Source organism: Pan troglodytes, chromosome 13 (genome assembly GCF_028858775.2).
Source record: "Pan troglodytes isolate AG18354 chromosome 13, NHGRI_mPanTro3-v2.0_pri, whole genome shotgun sequence".
NCBI classification, from domain to species: Eukaryota; Metazoa; Chordata; class Mammalia; order Primates; family Hominidae; genus Pan; species Pan troglodytes.
Window position 1 is genome coordinate 50,781,041 of NC_072411.2, and position 18,232 is coordinate 50,799,272.

At 35.8% G+C, this 18,232-nt stretch overlaps 1 protein-coding gene across 7 annotated transcripts in view; it reads left to right on the forward strand.

The window, feature by feature from the left end:
* Positions 1-18,232, forward strand: part of EPC2 (enhancer of polycomb homolog 2) — a 144,555-nt gene that overhangs the window by 97,440 nt on the left and 28,883 nt on the right. For all 7 annotated transcript variants that reach the window (XM_016949790.3, XM_016949791.3, XM_063790497.1 and 4 more), the window contains 2 exons: positions 1,491-1,636; positions 11,833-12,039. In XM_016949790.3, the coding sequence (XP_016805279.1) occupies positions 1,491-1,636; positions 11,833-12,039 (353 nt within the window). The remainder of the gene's footprint in view (positions 1-1,490; positions 1,637-11,832; positions 12,040-18,232) is intronic.

Genomic DNA, 18,232 nt, shown 5'->3' on the forward strand with positions numbered 1-18,232 from the left:
CATGTATGTGTAAACTATCATTTATCTAATCCTACACACATTGTTTTGTATTTTTTACTTCTTGCAGTGTCATAACTAATACCCTGTGTACATATCTTTGTTTCTGTGTATGTTTATATGTAAGAGGAATCCTAGAAATAGAGTTGCCAAGTTCAAGAGGATACATTTTTAATGAAACTAAATACCAGTTTATAATTGCCTACACACATGGTTTGAGAGGGCTTTCTTCTGCTGCTCTTTCTAGAGTAGCATATTATCAAGTTTTAGATCTTTGCTGAGTGAAACCTATTGTCTTATTATTGTATATTTATCAATCTATCACTGAAGTTAAACTTTTTTTATGTTTAAAAGTCATTGACATTTATTCTTGGCTGGGTGTGGTGGTTCATGCCTGTAATCCCAGCAGTTTGGAAGGCCAAGGCAGACAGATCGCTTGAGCCCAGGAGTTCCAGACAAGCCTGGGCAACATGGGGAAACCCCATCCCTACAAAAAATGCAAAATTAGCTGGGTGTGGTTGTGCACACCTGTAGTCCCAACTTTACTTGGGAGACTGAGGTGGGAGAATTGCTTGAGCCCAGGAGACAGAGATTGGAGTGAGCAAGATCGTGCCATTGCACTATAGCCTGGGCAACAGACAAAATGAGACCTTGCCTCAAAAAAAAAGAGGAAAAATCATTGATATTTATTCTCTACTAAAATACCAATTCACATCATTTGCCAATATTTGTTGAGTTACTAGTTTTTTTCTAATTTGCAAGAAATCTTTAAGAAAAGCAGCCTTTTGTTTATATAGTACATCTTTTTCTTTTTGTACTTTGTCTTCTGACTTAAAGTTTTCTAAGTAGAAATTTAAAAAGTTTATATAGTCAAATCAATCTATTTTTAATCAGTGTTATGGCTTCTGAGTTGCTGCCCGTGCAACATTCCCACCCTGTATGTTCCTCTAGTATTTTTATGTGTTTTACTTTTTACCATTAAATTTTGTTGAATATGTCACTTACTGGTGTTAGAAGTAGGATAGGAATTCAGCTTAATTTTTTTAAGATAACTAGTCTGTTATGCCAACACTCTTTTTTTTTCATTAGATACCTGTTTTATCCTCAGTAATTTGAAACATCATTTCCATTATACTCTGTTCTTGAGCTTGTTTCTCAATTCTTAATTTTGGCAAAGTTTCTCATTATGCCACCAAACTACCATATCAACATGTATATGTCATCTTTTTTATAGCTGCTATTTTATATTCTGTTATACATTTTCAAAATAAGATATTTCTTAACGTTTTTACTGTTTAAATCATATATAAAGCAAAATTTTATTTTTTCTTCCACTGTGCAGTAAGTCTCTGAAATTAATTGTAGATACCTGCTCCTGAGCTCCCCTTTAGTCAGTGCACTGTAATTTAGAGGTAGTCTGCAGTCAAATATGATGAACAATGTATAATTTCATAATTTCTCCTGAGTTTGAAGAATTTTTCTTTCTTTTCTAGCTTTTAATCTAGACAACGAGCAACCAGATTATGATATGGATTCAGAAGATGAGACTTTATTAAATAGACTTAACAGAAAGATGGAAATTAAGCCTTTGCAATTTGAAATTATGATTGACAGACTTGAAAAAGCCAGTTCTAATCAGGTACTGTACCATGTAAAGATGTCTCTTATCTTCTAGTTAACCCAATTTGCACCTTTATTTTGCATTTTTTTAAGACCTGAGTGTGTTGCATTTTACTGTTTCTTGGATTTCTTTTCCTGACATCCTGGAATTTCTGTTTACAATGTTCCGTGAGTGGAGAGTACTTAAGCACAATTTCTTTGAATAAGAGTATGAAGAGTACTGTTCTGACTGTTTTCCTGTTTGGATAAAAATAATACTAGTTACAATGTTATAATATTTTATTGATCCTTTCCATATGACTAGTATTGGTGCTTCCATAACTAAATTTGCTTGCTTGGATCTTTAAGGCAGTCATCTTAGGTCAAATCTTGCTCAGATATTAAGGTACTCATCATTTTAAATGGATTTTAATTTTAATTACTTATACATTATTTCAGTTCAGTGAGGGAAAAATTATTTACAAAAGAATATTCTTTAGTGAGGTATTTTATATATGGCACAGGTAATTTAAAATGGTACTGTCTTTCTGGAAAGCAGTCAAGCAGTGTAAGTCAGGAGCCTAAAAATATTTATGCACTTTGATTTAATAATCTCATCTCTTGGAATTGTTCACAAGAAAAATAATTAGAAAAAATGTCAGTGATTTTTGAGCAAGAATGTTCAGAATAAGATGTCTCTGAGGTAGACTATAACACAGGCATTAAAAATCATGATTTTGAAGGATGTCTAGTGCCATAGGAAATTGTACATTATATAATATCAGATTTAGAAAATAGGATACAGAACTCTTTATGTGGAAAACTTTGAGGTTTGTTTAATCATTTATATTTATACATGTGCATAGAAAGCAAAAGAATAAGGAAGTTTACAACAAAATGCTAACAGTGGTTATATTTGGGTGCTGCAATTGGTGATTTTTATGTTCTTTATCCTATTTTTCTATGTTTTCCAAATTTATCATGAGCTATGTGTAGATACTGTAATTAGATTTTTAAAATAAACTTTTTAAACATAATTTTTGGTGTACCTGTGTGGTATATTAATGTGCTAATTGTTATTAACATTCTAAGAAGTTAGAGATAGAGTTGCAAATAAACTTTTTACAGTAGATTGTTAAAACTTTTCATTAGTTTACCCATACAAATTTATTATTTTATTTTACCCTACAACTTAAATCTTTTAAATCTCTAAGGCATTACAAGCTCTTCAGAGCATTTTCCTTTGGCAAGTGACTTTGCTGCATATTTAGCCTATCAGTTTGCCTGCCCCCCCCCCCCCCCCACCATTTTGATGAAAAGTAATATCCACTGTACTATTCAAAGAAATACATTTTGAAAATTGAATTTTGTAAAATTCATGTTACTGGTTTTTGAGAGATTGTCTTACTTGGTTTTTTGTTGGGAGTTCTAAAAAAGTACCAAATTGATGTTCATTATAATTGGTGACTTACAGTTTTCCTGGGATTTTAGTCTCAGGCATCAGGTAAAGTTTCAGTTTTTCTTTTGTTGTAAATTTTCTTAGCAATCCTAGGCTGGATCAGCCTTTTGGTATTTTTATGATTTTCTATGATTGCTCAGAAACTACTCATAGTGGCTGAGATGATACCATCAGAAGCCTTAAGCTCTCTGTTCTGTAATTTGCTTTCTTTCAGTCAGTAAGCAATATTTAGTGTCCAGGTGGACAAGGCAGGTGATAGCAGTGAGTAAGACAGATGACAAAAATTCTGCCCTTGTTCAGCGTATTATCCAAGTGGAGACAGGATAAACAAAAAAACATGTAAGCAATACAGTTAACTGTGCACATATAATCAGCCCCATCCTATTTTAGTTCTCTTTGCTCAGGGACAAGCTTCTAGGCTGTGAAACAAGTAGCTAGGCACAGAGCATGATAGCATCTACTTTCAGCAATGGAAAGTAAAAGTGGAGGTTTTGTCATTGGAAGAAAGTAATGGTCCTGCATTAGAATCAAGGATTAAAGATAACAAAGGGCTATCTTCATTCCATTCCCTGATCTGTTAATTTATGGATCTCTTTACTTTTCCTTTATGGGGGCTGGCATAGTACTAGGTCCTGGGACAAGGAATCAAGTTTGTAGTTAAACTACTATTTATTAGGTTAACAGAAAACCACAAAAGATAGACTTAGGCAAACCTGCCTCTGTTATTCTGGGAGACTATTTCAATGAAGTCATGATTGAAAACTCCTGTTGTCAAATGCTCTAATTATTTTCAGTCCCAATCTGTTTATTTGATTTGTGCTCTCATATCTTGGAGCTGTCTTCACCTTTTTTTAAAAAATAAAAATACAGTTTATTCCCTCTGGTTTTATTGTTTCTCATGACCATTCCTTCTTTCTTTTGCTTGATCCCTTTCATTCAACTCCTGTAAACATCAGGGTTTCTTGAAATTCTGTTCTTGGTTTTCTTATCCTACATATTTTTGTGTAATATCAGCTCAGTGAGTATTTTTGTAGATATAATAATGTATTACCTTTGGCCTTGACCTCTTTCTCAAACTCCAGGATTTTTTTCCCCCTTTTGGTTTTGCCTATTAACATCTTCACCTGGATGGTCCACAGTCCCCTCAAGTTTATCCTTTTGGGAACTGAACTTACTGTCTTACCATATGTAATCTTGTAATCCTTATCTCTTCAGTAACTCCCAAACTCAGATCCATCCATTTTTTATCCCTTTCCTTCACTGATAACTAATTCACTTCAGGGTTTGTCCGGTTTTATCAAAGCACTGAATGAAGGAAAGGGATTTGACAAACCCATGAATTGAATGTTATCAAATTGTTTGATTTAGTATCTTCTTTCCAATGTGACAACTAATTGCAGTACCTAACCTGAGACTGAATCTTGTAGTGGACGGGAGTAGGGGGATGCTATGAAGATTATTTTTGAGTCAATTGACAGTATTGGAATATAGAGAGTAGATTACATAATATTTTCAATGTTAAATTTACTAAAGTTGAAGGCTGTGCTTATGAAAGAAAATATCCCTATTCTTAAGAAATATACACTTAAGTATCTAGGAGTAAAGAGCCATGATATGTATAACTTCCCACCCTCAAAAGGATCAGAAAAAAAATTGTATACACACACACACACACAATTAGAGCTTGAATGCACACAAATGTTAAAGCAAATAAATACAAAAGCTAACAATACATGAGTCTTGGTGTAAATGGATATACAGTGTTCTTTGAAATGTTTTATTCTTGCAAGTTTTCTAAATATTTGAGATTAAAGTTAATTTTTAAAAATCACAAGCCATCTTAAATGGCATTCTCTTTCATAGGATTTTCTCTAAAATAAATAATAAAACACTTTCCAAGAAATGTGTTTTTAATTTTTCTTTTGAAAACCCTCAGTGTTTTAATGTATAAACCCATATCTCATTCCTAAACTATTGAACACGCGATTTTTAGTTACTGATTAACCTTCTATATACCCTATTGACCTTTCACTGCTCTCCACTTATCACACATTCCCATAGAAAGACCACTTCTGCCCAAAACAGAACTCTCCTTCTAACACCCTGGGTAATCATTTTCCATCATTTTCCTTCCTTTCTACCTCCATACTACCTTTTACTCCTGTAGAAGCATAATCCTAAACCCTTTCTAACTCTTCCTTGTGTACCTGTATAGTCCTCGAATATTTCATTTTCACTTATCTCCTCTCTCATTTCTTCAGTCTTTCTCTCTCTGCCCCAAAAGATGCCCAAGTCCCTATTTCCAGGAGAACCCTTTCATTTGACCCTATCCTTCTCAGCAAACTACCACCCATTGTCTCTTCTTTCTTTGTCATAGTTAAATTTTCAGAAGTTTGGCTATACTTGGTGCTTCTTATGTTTACCTTTTACTCACATCACAATCCATTTCACTTTACTGAAATTGCAGTGTTTAAGGTTACCGGTGGTCTCCTAATTGTCATCAGGAGCCTCTTTTCAACTTGTATCCTACTTAATATCCCTGCAGTATTGAATGATGTTGACCAGGACATTTTCCTGATTATTTTCTTCTTTCTTCATCTCCTCTTTATCTTCAGTGTTGATATTTCCTTTGTTATCTGTCCCCTGCATTTTTTCATTTATCTTAAGCTGCTAATAGTTTTTTGCTGGTTCCCAAATGCTCCAGAGCTGGATTTTCTAGTGGAACCTCTCCACCTAAGCAAGTATTTCAAATTTAACATCTCCAGACCTCCTTTGCCTCCCCCAGTTTTGCTCTCCGATATGGTTTGGATTTGTGTCCCTGCTCAAATATCATGTGGAATTGTGATCTCCAGTGTTTGTGGAGGGCCTGGTGGAGATGATTGGATCGTGAGAGTGGATTTTCCCCTTGCTGTTGTCATGATAGTGAGTTCTCACAAGATCTCACAACATTGTTTTACAAGATCGATTCACAAGATTGTTTCACAAACTTGTTCTCACAAGAATGTTTAAGTGTATATAGCACCTCCCCTTTCTCTCTCTTTCTTCTGCTCCCACCACATAAGATGTGCCTGCTTCCCTTTCGCCTTCTCCCATGACTATAAATTTCTTGAGGCCTCCCCAGCCATGCTACCTGTACAGCCTGCAGCACCATGAGCCAATTAAACCTCTTTTCTTTATAAATTACCCAGTCTTAGGTAGTTCTTTATAGCAATGCAAGAACAGACTAATATACTCTCTTTCTTAATTAATGATATCATTTTCGTCTTCCTTCTAGTTGGCCAGTTTGCACTTTAGTGCTGACTTCTTTAAAACCATCCCAAACATCACTAAATCAAACCAGTTTTTTGTTCCACAATGTTGCACAGGTTGAGTATACCTTATCCAAAATGTTTGGGACCAGAAGTGTTTTGGGTTTTAGATTATTTCACATTTTGGAATATTTACAGATATATAATGAGATTATTTGGGGATGGAACCCAACTGTAAACATGAAATTTATTTATGTTTCATATATACTTTATACACACAGTCTGAAGGTAATTTTTTTACAATATTTTAAATAATTTTGTGAATGAAACAGTTTTGACTGCATTTTGATTGTGATCTGTCAAATAATGTCAGATGTGGAATTTTACACTTGTAGCATCATGTTGGGACTCAAAAAAAAATTGATTTTGGAGCATTTCAGATTTATAGATTAGAGCTGCTCAACCTGTATTTGTTGCCTGTACCATGTTCCCTTATTTTTATTATTTTTCACCTGGACCACTGCTATTCTGCCACTAGCTATTTTATTAAAAATTCATCTTCTTAAAAAAGAAAAACTTCATTGGCTTCCACTGTCTATAAAGTGAAATCTGAACCATCTGATTCCAGCCATGCTGAACTTCTTTCTGGTCCTCTAATGTACCATACCTTTTATAGCTTTACATTGTTTCTTCTGCCTGTAATGCCAGGTCCTCTATTTATAATAGTTTTTAGTAAAATTATCACCTTGGGATACAGGCTACATGTTTACTAAGACTGTAGTGTAAGACTAAATATTTGCTGTTCCAGCTATAGTCCTCATGCCGGTGGTGTTCATAGTACCAGCAGCAGTGGTTTCCCTACTGGATCAGTTCTGTGGCCTGATTTTAGGCATTATGGATTCCAAGCCTGATTCACCAGTACTTCTGAAGATGTAGAACTATCCAGTATCTTGTAATAAATTCCATCTATTGCTTGCAAATAGAAACTTTGACTGATACATGTTCTCAACCTTCATTGTACTTAGAAAATTCAAATTAAAAGCGCCTAAAACTCAATATAATAATCACATCATCGGTTTTTTTTTTTTCATCATGCAGCATTTTAATTGTTTACTTGATACTGCATTATTGATTATGCTTTGGATGGGGCAGACCACAAGCAGTGGCAGTTAGGAAAAAGTGTTCTCACGTGCACTAGGAACAAGTACATTTTTACATGGGAGAGGGTGCCTCCTGTATTTTTTAATTTAGTATGTAGCATGTTGAAATGGATATGTTCTTTACTATGATGTTAAAGTATTTGTGTATTAAAAATGAAATTTGGTCTAGATCTTTTGAAGCAGTCCCAGTGAACCCCATCACACAATAAAATTTTAAAACCACCATACCATGCTGTAATGTGTGTGTACATGTATTTTATAATTATGTTACATAAAGTTAATGAGCAGTCAGATTATAAAAGTAATTTGAGTTTATGTCTTCCATTTCATCTCATTTAAAGTGTTGTCCTATCCAGATTTGTTTTAACTTTGTATTATTAAAAGATCAGGGGGTCATTCCTATGACTGCAGAGAAGGTTAGTTTCAGCATCAGTGATCTATCAATATGTAGACAGAATTGTCTCCTAAACGGCAGATTAATAGAATTCTTGACAGTTTTGAAGACCTTAGAAGATTATTCATAGAATTGAAGAGATCTTTTTTTTCTGATCATTTTATCATTCTAATTTCCTTATTCTATTTGTGGTTCAATGTGGGTTGCCACTGTTGAGAATCAGAAAACTATAGTGGAAAACTTTAGAGGAAGAAATGAATTGATAAACAAATCCTTCTAAAATAGTCATCTCAAGCATGAAGATTATATGTGTTTTAATGGATTAGTATCACCTTTCTATGGGAGAGAAAAGTATTTCATTTAGCTGTATTGCATTAGCAGTCTTCGAATTTACACAGCTATTTTCTTTTTTGATGTAGGCATATGTCCCTTAAAAAAAAAAGTAGCACATGGTTTATGTTTGGGCACTTACCCAAAGACAGGAGAACTTTATAACTCTACCAGTCTTTGTTGTTGTAGTCTGAAGACTTCTTCCATTTTCTGGGTCTTTGGAGAAGAAAATGTTTTCTCCTTAATTTAATTTGTGCAGAATACTCAAAATGTGTAACCATGTATATTTTGATTTCATTGAATGCTGACGTTTTCATTTCAGATTGGCTTGCCGTAATTTTGTGGCATTGTGTAAATTAGGGGTCATTTGCTAAATAAGATGTTTTCAGTGTTATCTATTTAGAATCATAATTTCACTGTGTTGGTTTTGAGCTGTGGTCATTCATTCTTGAAGAGTATAAGGTAAAAAGTGGTCATTTAACTCTTTTTGAATTTAATGTAAATGCTTGTTATTTGGAAGCCTGCCTTTGGTAGTATTTAGGCTGTTACACAAATAATAAACCATAGATTTGAAAGAAGTAAAGTTAAAAAAGAAGTTGTGTAGCAAAGAGGTGTTCACTTAACAACCCTGAACACAGTATAGGCAGTCCCAGATGGAAATTTGTCCTACTCTGCCCTGTATCTTATTACAGTAATGCTCAGTTCCAAAGTTCTCACATTGTTCCCTTATTAATTAATTTGTGTTTGTCTTACCTTTGTTGCCATGTCATGAGTTTCTTTAGGTAGCAAATTCATCTTAAAGTTTTTTCCCTTATCTTCCCCACATTCTATAACCCATTAATGGGCTGATGGTAGTTAATTTTTAATAACTTCCTAGTTGACTGTTTTGTAAATTAAATTACTGCTTAACTCAATGTTTTATAAATTAGAATACATTAATTTTTACATATAATGTATTCATTTATGTATTCAAAATATATTTATTGAAATTACAGATTTTGATGATTAACAGACTAAGTGGTCCTTGTCTTCATAGAGCTAGTAGCCATCTAGAAGAAAAGCCTATATGGTAGGATAATTTTTTTTTATCTCCCCATCCCTGTAAGTAAATAATGTAAATCAACTCAGAGCTATCTTGGAAATAATACATTTACCAGACTTTTTTTGCCAGTTAAGTAACTGGTTTCTACTGCTTTTTAGTGAATGAATTACGTGCTAAATGATGGAACATTTTTATTTTTAATTTTTTTAGAGTTAGGGGGTCTCAGTATGCTGCCCAGACTGGACTTGAACTCCTGAGCTTAAGTGACTCTCCCGAGTAGCTAGGACTACAGTTGCATGCCACTGTGCCTGGCTGCTAAATGACAGAACTTTTTTTATACTGTATAAAAATAGTAAGGTTCTGATTTTGCAGATTTTTAATCATGTGACTTAATAATGTGTGACTGATTTATCTACAAGTAGTTCTTCCCCACTCAAATTGATGCTGTACCCACAATAGAGATACAGTGATACTAGTTGCCTCAGAGTAGCTAAAGATAATTTTTACAGAATTATTAAAACCAAGATTACTCATAAAATAGAAAGTTGCTTTATAACAACATACAGCAGTGAACTGAAAAAATAGTTAACACTGGAAAGAAATATCAGAATGTTTAACTGTAAAGTGTGTGTTGAATTCTTATTACTTGTGATATAAAGACGGCTTTTAACAACACGGCAATACACATTGTAAGCTGGAGCAAGAAGCACCAGAGAAAGAAATCTGAGCAGGTATTTTAATCTCAACATACCATGCAGGAGCATAGGAAGCAGTGTTAACCTGAGTATTGTTATGTAAGAAACTCATTAACGTTCTGCTGATTGGTGGAAAGAGCACTTACCCTTCTCCCCATTCGGAGGTTAGATTAAGCTCTTGATTTAGTAGTGAAGATAACAAAATTTTATCAGAAGTGAAATGATCAAGAAGCTGAAGAACATGTAACACATCACAGAATTGTTTCCCTTGGCCTCCAGAACACATGAGAACTGCCTGTGTTGCTGTCAGTACAAGGTAGAATTTTAGTAGATCTAGAAAGCTGTGTTCTTATTCTACCACTGTTGTTGTAGACTGGGGTTGACATCACCATTCCGGAGAGCTCCAGCTAACGGTAGAAAGGTATCCACTTAAAGGTGGATGTTTGGAAATACTGGTTCTTATGGTGTGGTCTTATTTTCCAGACTCTGGCTATCCACTTTAAGGACCAAATGCAGCCTCTCAAATGTAGTTAAGCTACCTCTACTAAGAGATTGGGTAACCATAGAATGGCCACTTAGTATTTTAATGCACTAAATGTAATTGTGACATGGACTAGAATACTTGAGTTGACATTGTCAGTGTGTTCTCTTCCTGTGGTCAAACTAGGCAGACAAATTACAATAAGAAACCGATGAATTAATTCTGGAAATAATCATCATAGGACTTGAAGTCCAGTGATCAGTGCATTTATTCCATGAAGTTATACCAACACAAGAAATCATTAGAAATTTATTTGGTGAATTTTGAGTTCTTCAATAGACTTCATACAACATACAGGTCAATTTTTATATTGATCTTATAATTTCAATGAGAAAAATTTTCATTTCCAAGTATAGGGAAACATTTCTTGGGAAATATCTCAGCTTCTGAAAATGAGCCTTCATCTCTAAAATAATACAAGTAAAAAGATTGAGATAGCATCACTTCAGGGAGACTTCCCAGCCCTAAAATGGCATGATCTTTTTCTAATGTTTGCTGTAAATGGATATGTGTAACCCCCATTCCATCCTGCTAAAGCCGATTGTCTTATCTGATCTCAAGGTGCAAGGCAACAAATATGACCAAGCAAATGTTTACAGCCTTAATTTGAGATGTGTCAGCATTATGCTGGCTGCACTGATAAAGAGGTAGGTCCCTGAAATACCAGCATTAGAGCTCCTAAGGGAACCATCCATCCTAGGGCCACTGTCCCAGGACATGACGTTGTCATTAGCAGAATGAGTGTTAAGAATAAGGATTCTCTAGTACTTAACACTTGGATAGAGGAATTATTTTATATGTCACTGGTACAAAGAATTCAAAATTGCATAATGTTGAAACTTCTGGAAACATGCTAAGTTTGTTTTTATAATCAATTCCGAAAGAGGTATATTATAGTAAGTTGCGATATATTAGAGAATATTCATCTTTTATTTTGGACGCACATGAAAAGAAACCCCCATACCTCCTACTTTCTGTAGGAGAACAAACAAGCTATTAGACTTGAAAACTGATAGATCCTCAAATGTGTATAATATCAGAGTTTTGAAAGATCTTGGATGTCTTCTAGTCCAAGACTTGCCTGAGGCATATATTTATTATAGTCTTCCCAAATATCATTCATCCAGCCTTCTTAAATATTATCAGTGATACAACTCACTGTCTCTCAGGGAAAATTACTAATTTTTAGATAAATCTCCTGATTAATAATTCCTTCATTAGGTTGAATTGAATTGTGTCTTCACCTACCATAATATTATCTGTTAGTAGTTATTGAAACTGGTCGCATTTTTTTCTACAACCATAAGCTAACTTTTATTTCTTTTTGCAAACATTGTAGCCAATGACATTTTGTATTTTTCATTTAGCTTGTAACACTTCAAGAAGCAAAACTGCTGCTAAACGAAGATGATTACCTTATTAAAGCTGTATATGACTACTGGGTGAGAAAACGTAAAAACTGCAGGGGGCCATCCCTCATTCCTCAGATAAAACAAGAGAAAAGAGATGGCTCTACCAACAATGACCCTTATGTTGCCTTTCGGAGAAGAACAGAGAAAATGCAAACTCGAAAGGTAATGTGCAAATTAGGTTTCATTGAAGGTAGCTTAATAGTATTTAAGATCAATCATTTTTTTTTCTAATAACTTGAATAATTTTAACATAATGGGAGCTAATGGCATTGATGACTTTCTATAAGAAATCCTACTTTTCGTCTGATCCGTGGTCAGACACATTATCCATTGCGCCACTGGTCCACCACAAGAAATCCTACTTTTCAGTAGCTTCTATTGACCAGTTGTTTACGCTGTTTATCTGCTACCTATGCCTTTTATAAATTTACTGATCATACCATTTTATGCTTGCAGTTGAAGTGATAAGAGGAATTTTGTGTCCTTATGCACCTTGGAAGTTTTGATCTCTTCAGTAAACTAAATATTCTATCACAGATCTCCTGTGTTTGGGAAGCTGATAACTTGAAATACTACTACTATTCCTTGTTGCTCGCTTGAGACTTTACAGTTCCTTGGAAACCATATTGTAGTTCTTCCAAGTGAAAATGGACCTTGCTGCCTCTGGCTGCTACAGGGTCGTGGGAAGTAGGGAAGGGTTCATTTTCAACCCTCTTCTGCAAACAGTCAAAAGTAAGAGTGGAATCTTTCTCCTTTTCTGAGTTGTCAGTTGTGTTCGATTTCAAATTGATGAGCTTGTTCCCATCTGGCTTTCAGAAGCAGTATGAAGCAGAATTTTAAGTAAGAGAAACAGGATCTCATACTGTTAAATGATATGGTATAGAGGAAAGCACTGTTCTGGAGGAGTATTCACTGTCTTCCATTTCTCATAATTAACAGTTAACACCACACACAGTAGTACATTCTCTAACATTGCAAAGTATCAGGAACGTATAAATGTAAAATAAGGAATTATAATTGGAGGCAAAGCATTTTCTGTGGATTCTCCTAACATTGAAAGCTTGTCCTTGTCAGCTGTTAATATAACAGCTGTGAAGCATGACAGCTGCCAAGGATAGTATATTTTAGGAAAAACTCTCTTCCTGGTTAATAACCAGAATTTCTATAATTCTTGAGGATGTGATTTTTTTAAACATTAGAGGATGGATTTCCCAAGTGTAGATGACATTCCCTAACCCAGACTTGAGTTTTTAATTTGGCATTCTGGTTCTTAGCTAAGGGAATCTACAATATTTTATGAAGATTTGGCACTTTCCTAAGACTGAAACGAGATAAGTTCATAAATATATTAAGACTTTATAAATGTGGACTATTGGACATGAGGAAAGAGAGGTTTATCTAAATCATTAAAAAAAAACCTGAACTATCAATCGCTTTTTGAAAGCAGTATACAGGCGTGAGAAGTAGGGAAGGGTTCATTTTCAACCCTTATATATGTCATATATATGTTGCATAACATTTCGGTCACTGACGGGCTGCATATATGATGGTGATCCCCTAAAATTACAATACTGTACTTTTACTGTACCTTTTCTATGTTTAGATATGTTAGATACACAAGTGCTTACCTTATGTTAGAGTTGCCTACAGTATTCAGTACAGTAACACACTGTACAGGTTTGTAGCCTAGCAGCAATAGGCTATACCTTCTAGGTTTATGTAAGTACACTGTGACATTTGTGCAACAAAGAAATTGCCTAACAACACATTTCTCAGATCTTTATTTGTTCGATTATTTCTTTAAGAGACTGGATCTTACTGTATTGCCCAGACTGGTCTTGAACTCCTGGGCTCAAGCTGTCCTCCCGCCTTGGCCTCCCAAAGTGCTGGGATTACAGGTGTGAGCCACCACATCCAACCCCTCAGATCTTATCTGTGTCATTAAGCAATGCATGACTGTAATTAATTTCAGATATATTGCAAAACAGACTGTTAGCAATGCCTTTTGAAGGAAATCATTGGACTTCCTTTAGTGAATGGGTATGGAATACTTAAGATTAGCAGTATTTATTGGCATATTGACAATATTTTCTGAGTGTTAAAATATGTTTTCTTCTTCTTTTGTTCTAACCATTAGAGAATTGCTAGTAACTGGTTCTTGTGTTTAGGCATTTCTTCATTTTGTGATCACTAATACAGGTTTTCCTGACACTCTGATTCCTGCCCTTTCTCTTGTTTGTTATTTTTCCATTTTCCTCTGCAAAGAGGTACACTTTCTTTTCTGATGCTCTTTACTTTTTATTCCTTTCTGTTTTCAGTTGTGGGACCAAAGACGATTGATTCCTTATCATGCTCACCATTGCTAGTTAGAAATGTTTATGTGATTTGAAACGAGAAAAATGGGAAAGCACTCAAATAATGAATACTCCCTAGGTGTTCAGGAGGTGGTAAGCATTGGGTTATGCAAAAATGAATACAACTAACAAAGGCTCTCTGTTTTCTGTTTCTGCAAACTCAAAAACACTTGTGTAGTTGATGCAAAGGGTAAAAGGTCTTCTAAAATATTTGTTTGGCTGTCTGGAATTTAATTTTAAGTTGCTGAACTAATATTTAATTAAGGAGCATGTGAATACTTCGGGGCATTCTTAAATGAGATAGTCTTAAGGCACCAGCATGTCTTAATGCACTGATTGGGAAATCCTGGATCAGCATATACATTTAATATATTTAACCACGTAGATTCAACTCTTAGTGTCTGTGCCTTCTCTCTTCCCTCTGTGAGGCCCAGAAGAAGTAAGATAGTTAAGAGAGGAAATTCCCAGCATAGTGGTTGTCAGTTCTAGCTGCTCTACATAACAGTCACCTGTGAATCATCTTTGGTCATGAAAAGATGTACAGTTTATTCTATAGTGTAACCATTTGAGAACCACTTCCCTAGAGATTTGGCAGCAAGTACAGAACTGTAATATGTAACTGTATTAGGGAGAAAGGAGTTGGCCCTGAGCAGAGACGGTTGTGAGAAGGAGTAAAGGGGGCAAGTGGATTTGAATACAGGGAATAGGGCCGTCTTAGAAGAGTAGAAAAAATGTCAATATGAACTTGTGGTTTTTAATATTGATATAGTTAGGGCTGGGCGTGGTGGCTCACGCCTGTAATCCCAGCACTTTGGGAGACTGAGGCGGGTGAATCACAAGGTCAGGAGTTCAAGATCAGCCTGGCCAACATGGTGAAATGACATCTCCACTAAAAATACAAAAAATTAGCTGGGCGTGGTGGCAGGCGCCTGTACTCCCAGCTGCTCGGGAGGCTGAGGCATGAGAATCACTTGAACCCGGGAGGCGGAGGTTGCAGTGAGCCGAGATCGCGCCACTGCACTCCAGCCTGGGTGACAGTGCGAGACTCCACCTCAAAACAAAATATATATATATTGATATAGTTAGAAATAGATATAGATCTGTGCATATATGTACATACATATATTACATACATATTTCCTAGCTCTGTTCACTGAGAGTCTCTAGAAGCAGTGACACCCAGTAGAAATGGGCATGTCTAGCATGTAGATCTTGATTTTAAATACTGTTTTTTGGCTGGGCATGGAGCCTCAGGCCTGTAATACCAGCACTTTCAGAGACTGAGGCGGGTGGATCACCTGAGGTCGGGAGTTCAAGACCAGCCTGACCAATGTGGAGAAACCTCATCTCTACTAAAAATACAAAATTAGCTGGATGTGGTGGTGTGCACCTGTAATCCCAGCTACTCAGGAGGCTGAGGCAGGAGAATTGCTTGAACCCAGGAGAGAAGTTGCAGTGAGCCAAAATTGCGCCATTGCACTCCAGCCTGGGCAACAAGAGCGAAACTCTGTCTCAAAAATAATAAAATAAAATATATAAAATAAAATACTGTATAAAATAAAATAAAATAAATCTGTTTTTCGTTAAAGGGAACCAGGACTCCTTAGGAAAATTATTCCAGGTCTAGGGCTGGAATAAGATAAGCCTGGAACACACATTTTGTTATGCCAGAAAATAAGAATATGATTGAAGAATGTTGGAGCCATGTCAGAAGGACGCAGGAGCCAGCTTGAAAGGGGACTCCACTGATAAGAGATGGGAAAGTTTGAGCATCAAAATAGATTATGAAAGTAATGGATTCTACCCCATAGAGTAACCCATGAGTCCATACTGATGTGGGTGGGTGTGGATGGATGAATAGACAGCATTTCCTTACAGTAGATTTCCAAAGCCGTAAGTGTTGGCAGAATGATGGAATTAGAATTATCACTATTTGGCAACCACCATAATAATGCAGATAATTATTTCAGGCAAAAGTTAGAACTAATGGATATTAAACTTAAGGGGGGAAGTTTGATGGTAAAATAGTGTTTCTGTAGTCCTACAACATACTTGTTAATTAATTAATTTACTTATTTTTTGAGATGGAGTCTCACTCTGTTGCCCAGGCTGAAATGTAGTGGCGCGATCTCGCCCCAGTGCAACCTCTGCCTCCTGGGTTCAAGTGATTCCCCTACCTCAGCCTCCCAAATAGCTGGGACTACAGGCGCTTGCCACCACACCCGGGTAATTTTTGTATTTTTAGTGGAGACGGGGTTTCACTATGTTGGCCAGGCTGGTATTGAACTCCTGACCTCAAGTGATCTGCCCACCTCAACCTCCCAAAGTGCTGGGATTGCAGGCATGAGCTACTGTGCCCAGCCTAACATACTTGTTAATTTAAAGGGGAAAAATAGTATTTGACTAGGGCAACCTGGGAGATGCCATCTTAAGCAATCAAAGTTAATATCAGCAGTAATGGGACAAATAGTATCTTCTAACTCCTAATATGACATGAGAAGGATACAATACCACTTTTGTGGTAGTTGTACCAAAAATACATAACCTGAATTTAATCATGGAAAAACATTAATGAAACCCAAATTGAGGAATATTCTACAGCATAGTCTCTAGTCTTTGAAAATGTTAAGATCATAATCACTGAAAGATACAGAAAACAATTCTAAGGAGATTAAATTACAGAAGATTAAAGAAACATGACAACCAAATGAGGTTTTTAATATGAAGTCAGATCCTAGACCAGGAAAAAATGTATTGTTATTATTATTACTATTTTTAAGACGGAATCTTGCTCTTGTCGCCCAGGCTGGAGTGCAGTGGTGCAGTATCTGCTCACTGCAACCTCTACCTCCTGGGATCAAGCGATTCTCCTGCCTCAGCCTCCCGAGTAGCTGGGATTACAGGCGCCCATCACCACACCCAGCTAATTTTTGTATTTTTAGTAGAGACAGGGTTTTACTGTGTTGGCCAGGCTGGTCTCGAATTCCTGACCCCAGGTGATCCAACCGCCTTGGCCTCCCAAAGTGCTGGGATTACAGGCGTGAGCCACTGCGCCTGGCCAAAAAAAGTACTATTATAATAAAAGTTATTATCTTACTGATGTCCTTATAGCAGTAACTATATTTTTTGCTGTAAAGGACATTAGTGGGACAATTGTTGAAATATGAATAAAGTTTATATGTATAAAGAAATTAATAGGATTATATTAATGTTAATTTCCAGACTTTAATAATTGTACTGTGGTTCTATGTGAATATCATTTTTTTTGAAAATATATATTAAAGTATATAGGGATAAAGGCGCATTTTATATCTTCAACTTCTCTTGAAATTTTTCAAAAATAGTACTGATAATTTATAGATGTGTTTATATTCATATATACATATCTGTATACACATACAGAGAGATAAAGCAAATGTAAAACATTAACCTTTAGAGAATCTGGATGAAGATATATGAGAATTCTTTATACTGTTTTTGTAACTTTCTTGTAAGTCTGAAACTATTTCAAAACAAAAAGGTTTTGTTTTTGTTTTTTGTTTTTTTTTAAAAAAAAGGACAAGACTGGGGAAAGGAAAGTTAGGAACGATAATTATTTGGGCATAAAGAGAACAGAGGCTGGGGGCAGTGGCTCATGCCTGTAATCCCAGCACTTTGGGAGGCCAAGGTGGGCAGATCATTTGAGGTCAGGAGTTTGAGACCAGCCTGCTCAACATGGTGAAATCCCATCTCTTCTAAAAGTATAAAAAATAGCTGGGTGTGATGGTGGATTCGTGTAATCCCAGCTACTGAGGCTGAGGGAGGAGAGAGGCTGAGGCAGGAGAATCGCTTGAACCTGGGAGGCAGAGGTCGCAGTGAGCTGAGATCACACCACTGCACTCCAGCCTGGGCAACAGAGTGAGACTCTGTCTCACATACACATACACACACACAAAAAAGCAAAACAAGATATGAATAAGACAAGGTAGAACCTCCAAGAGGAACACTTACTGAACAGGGGA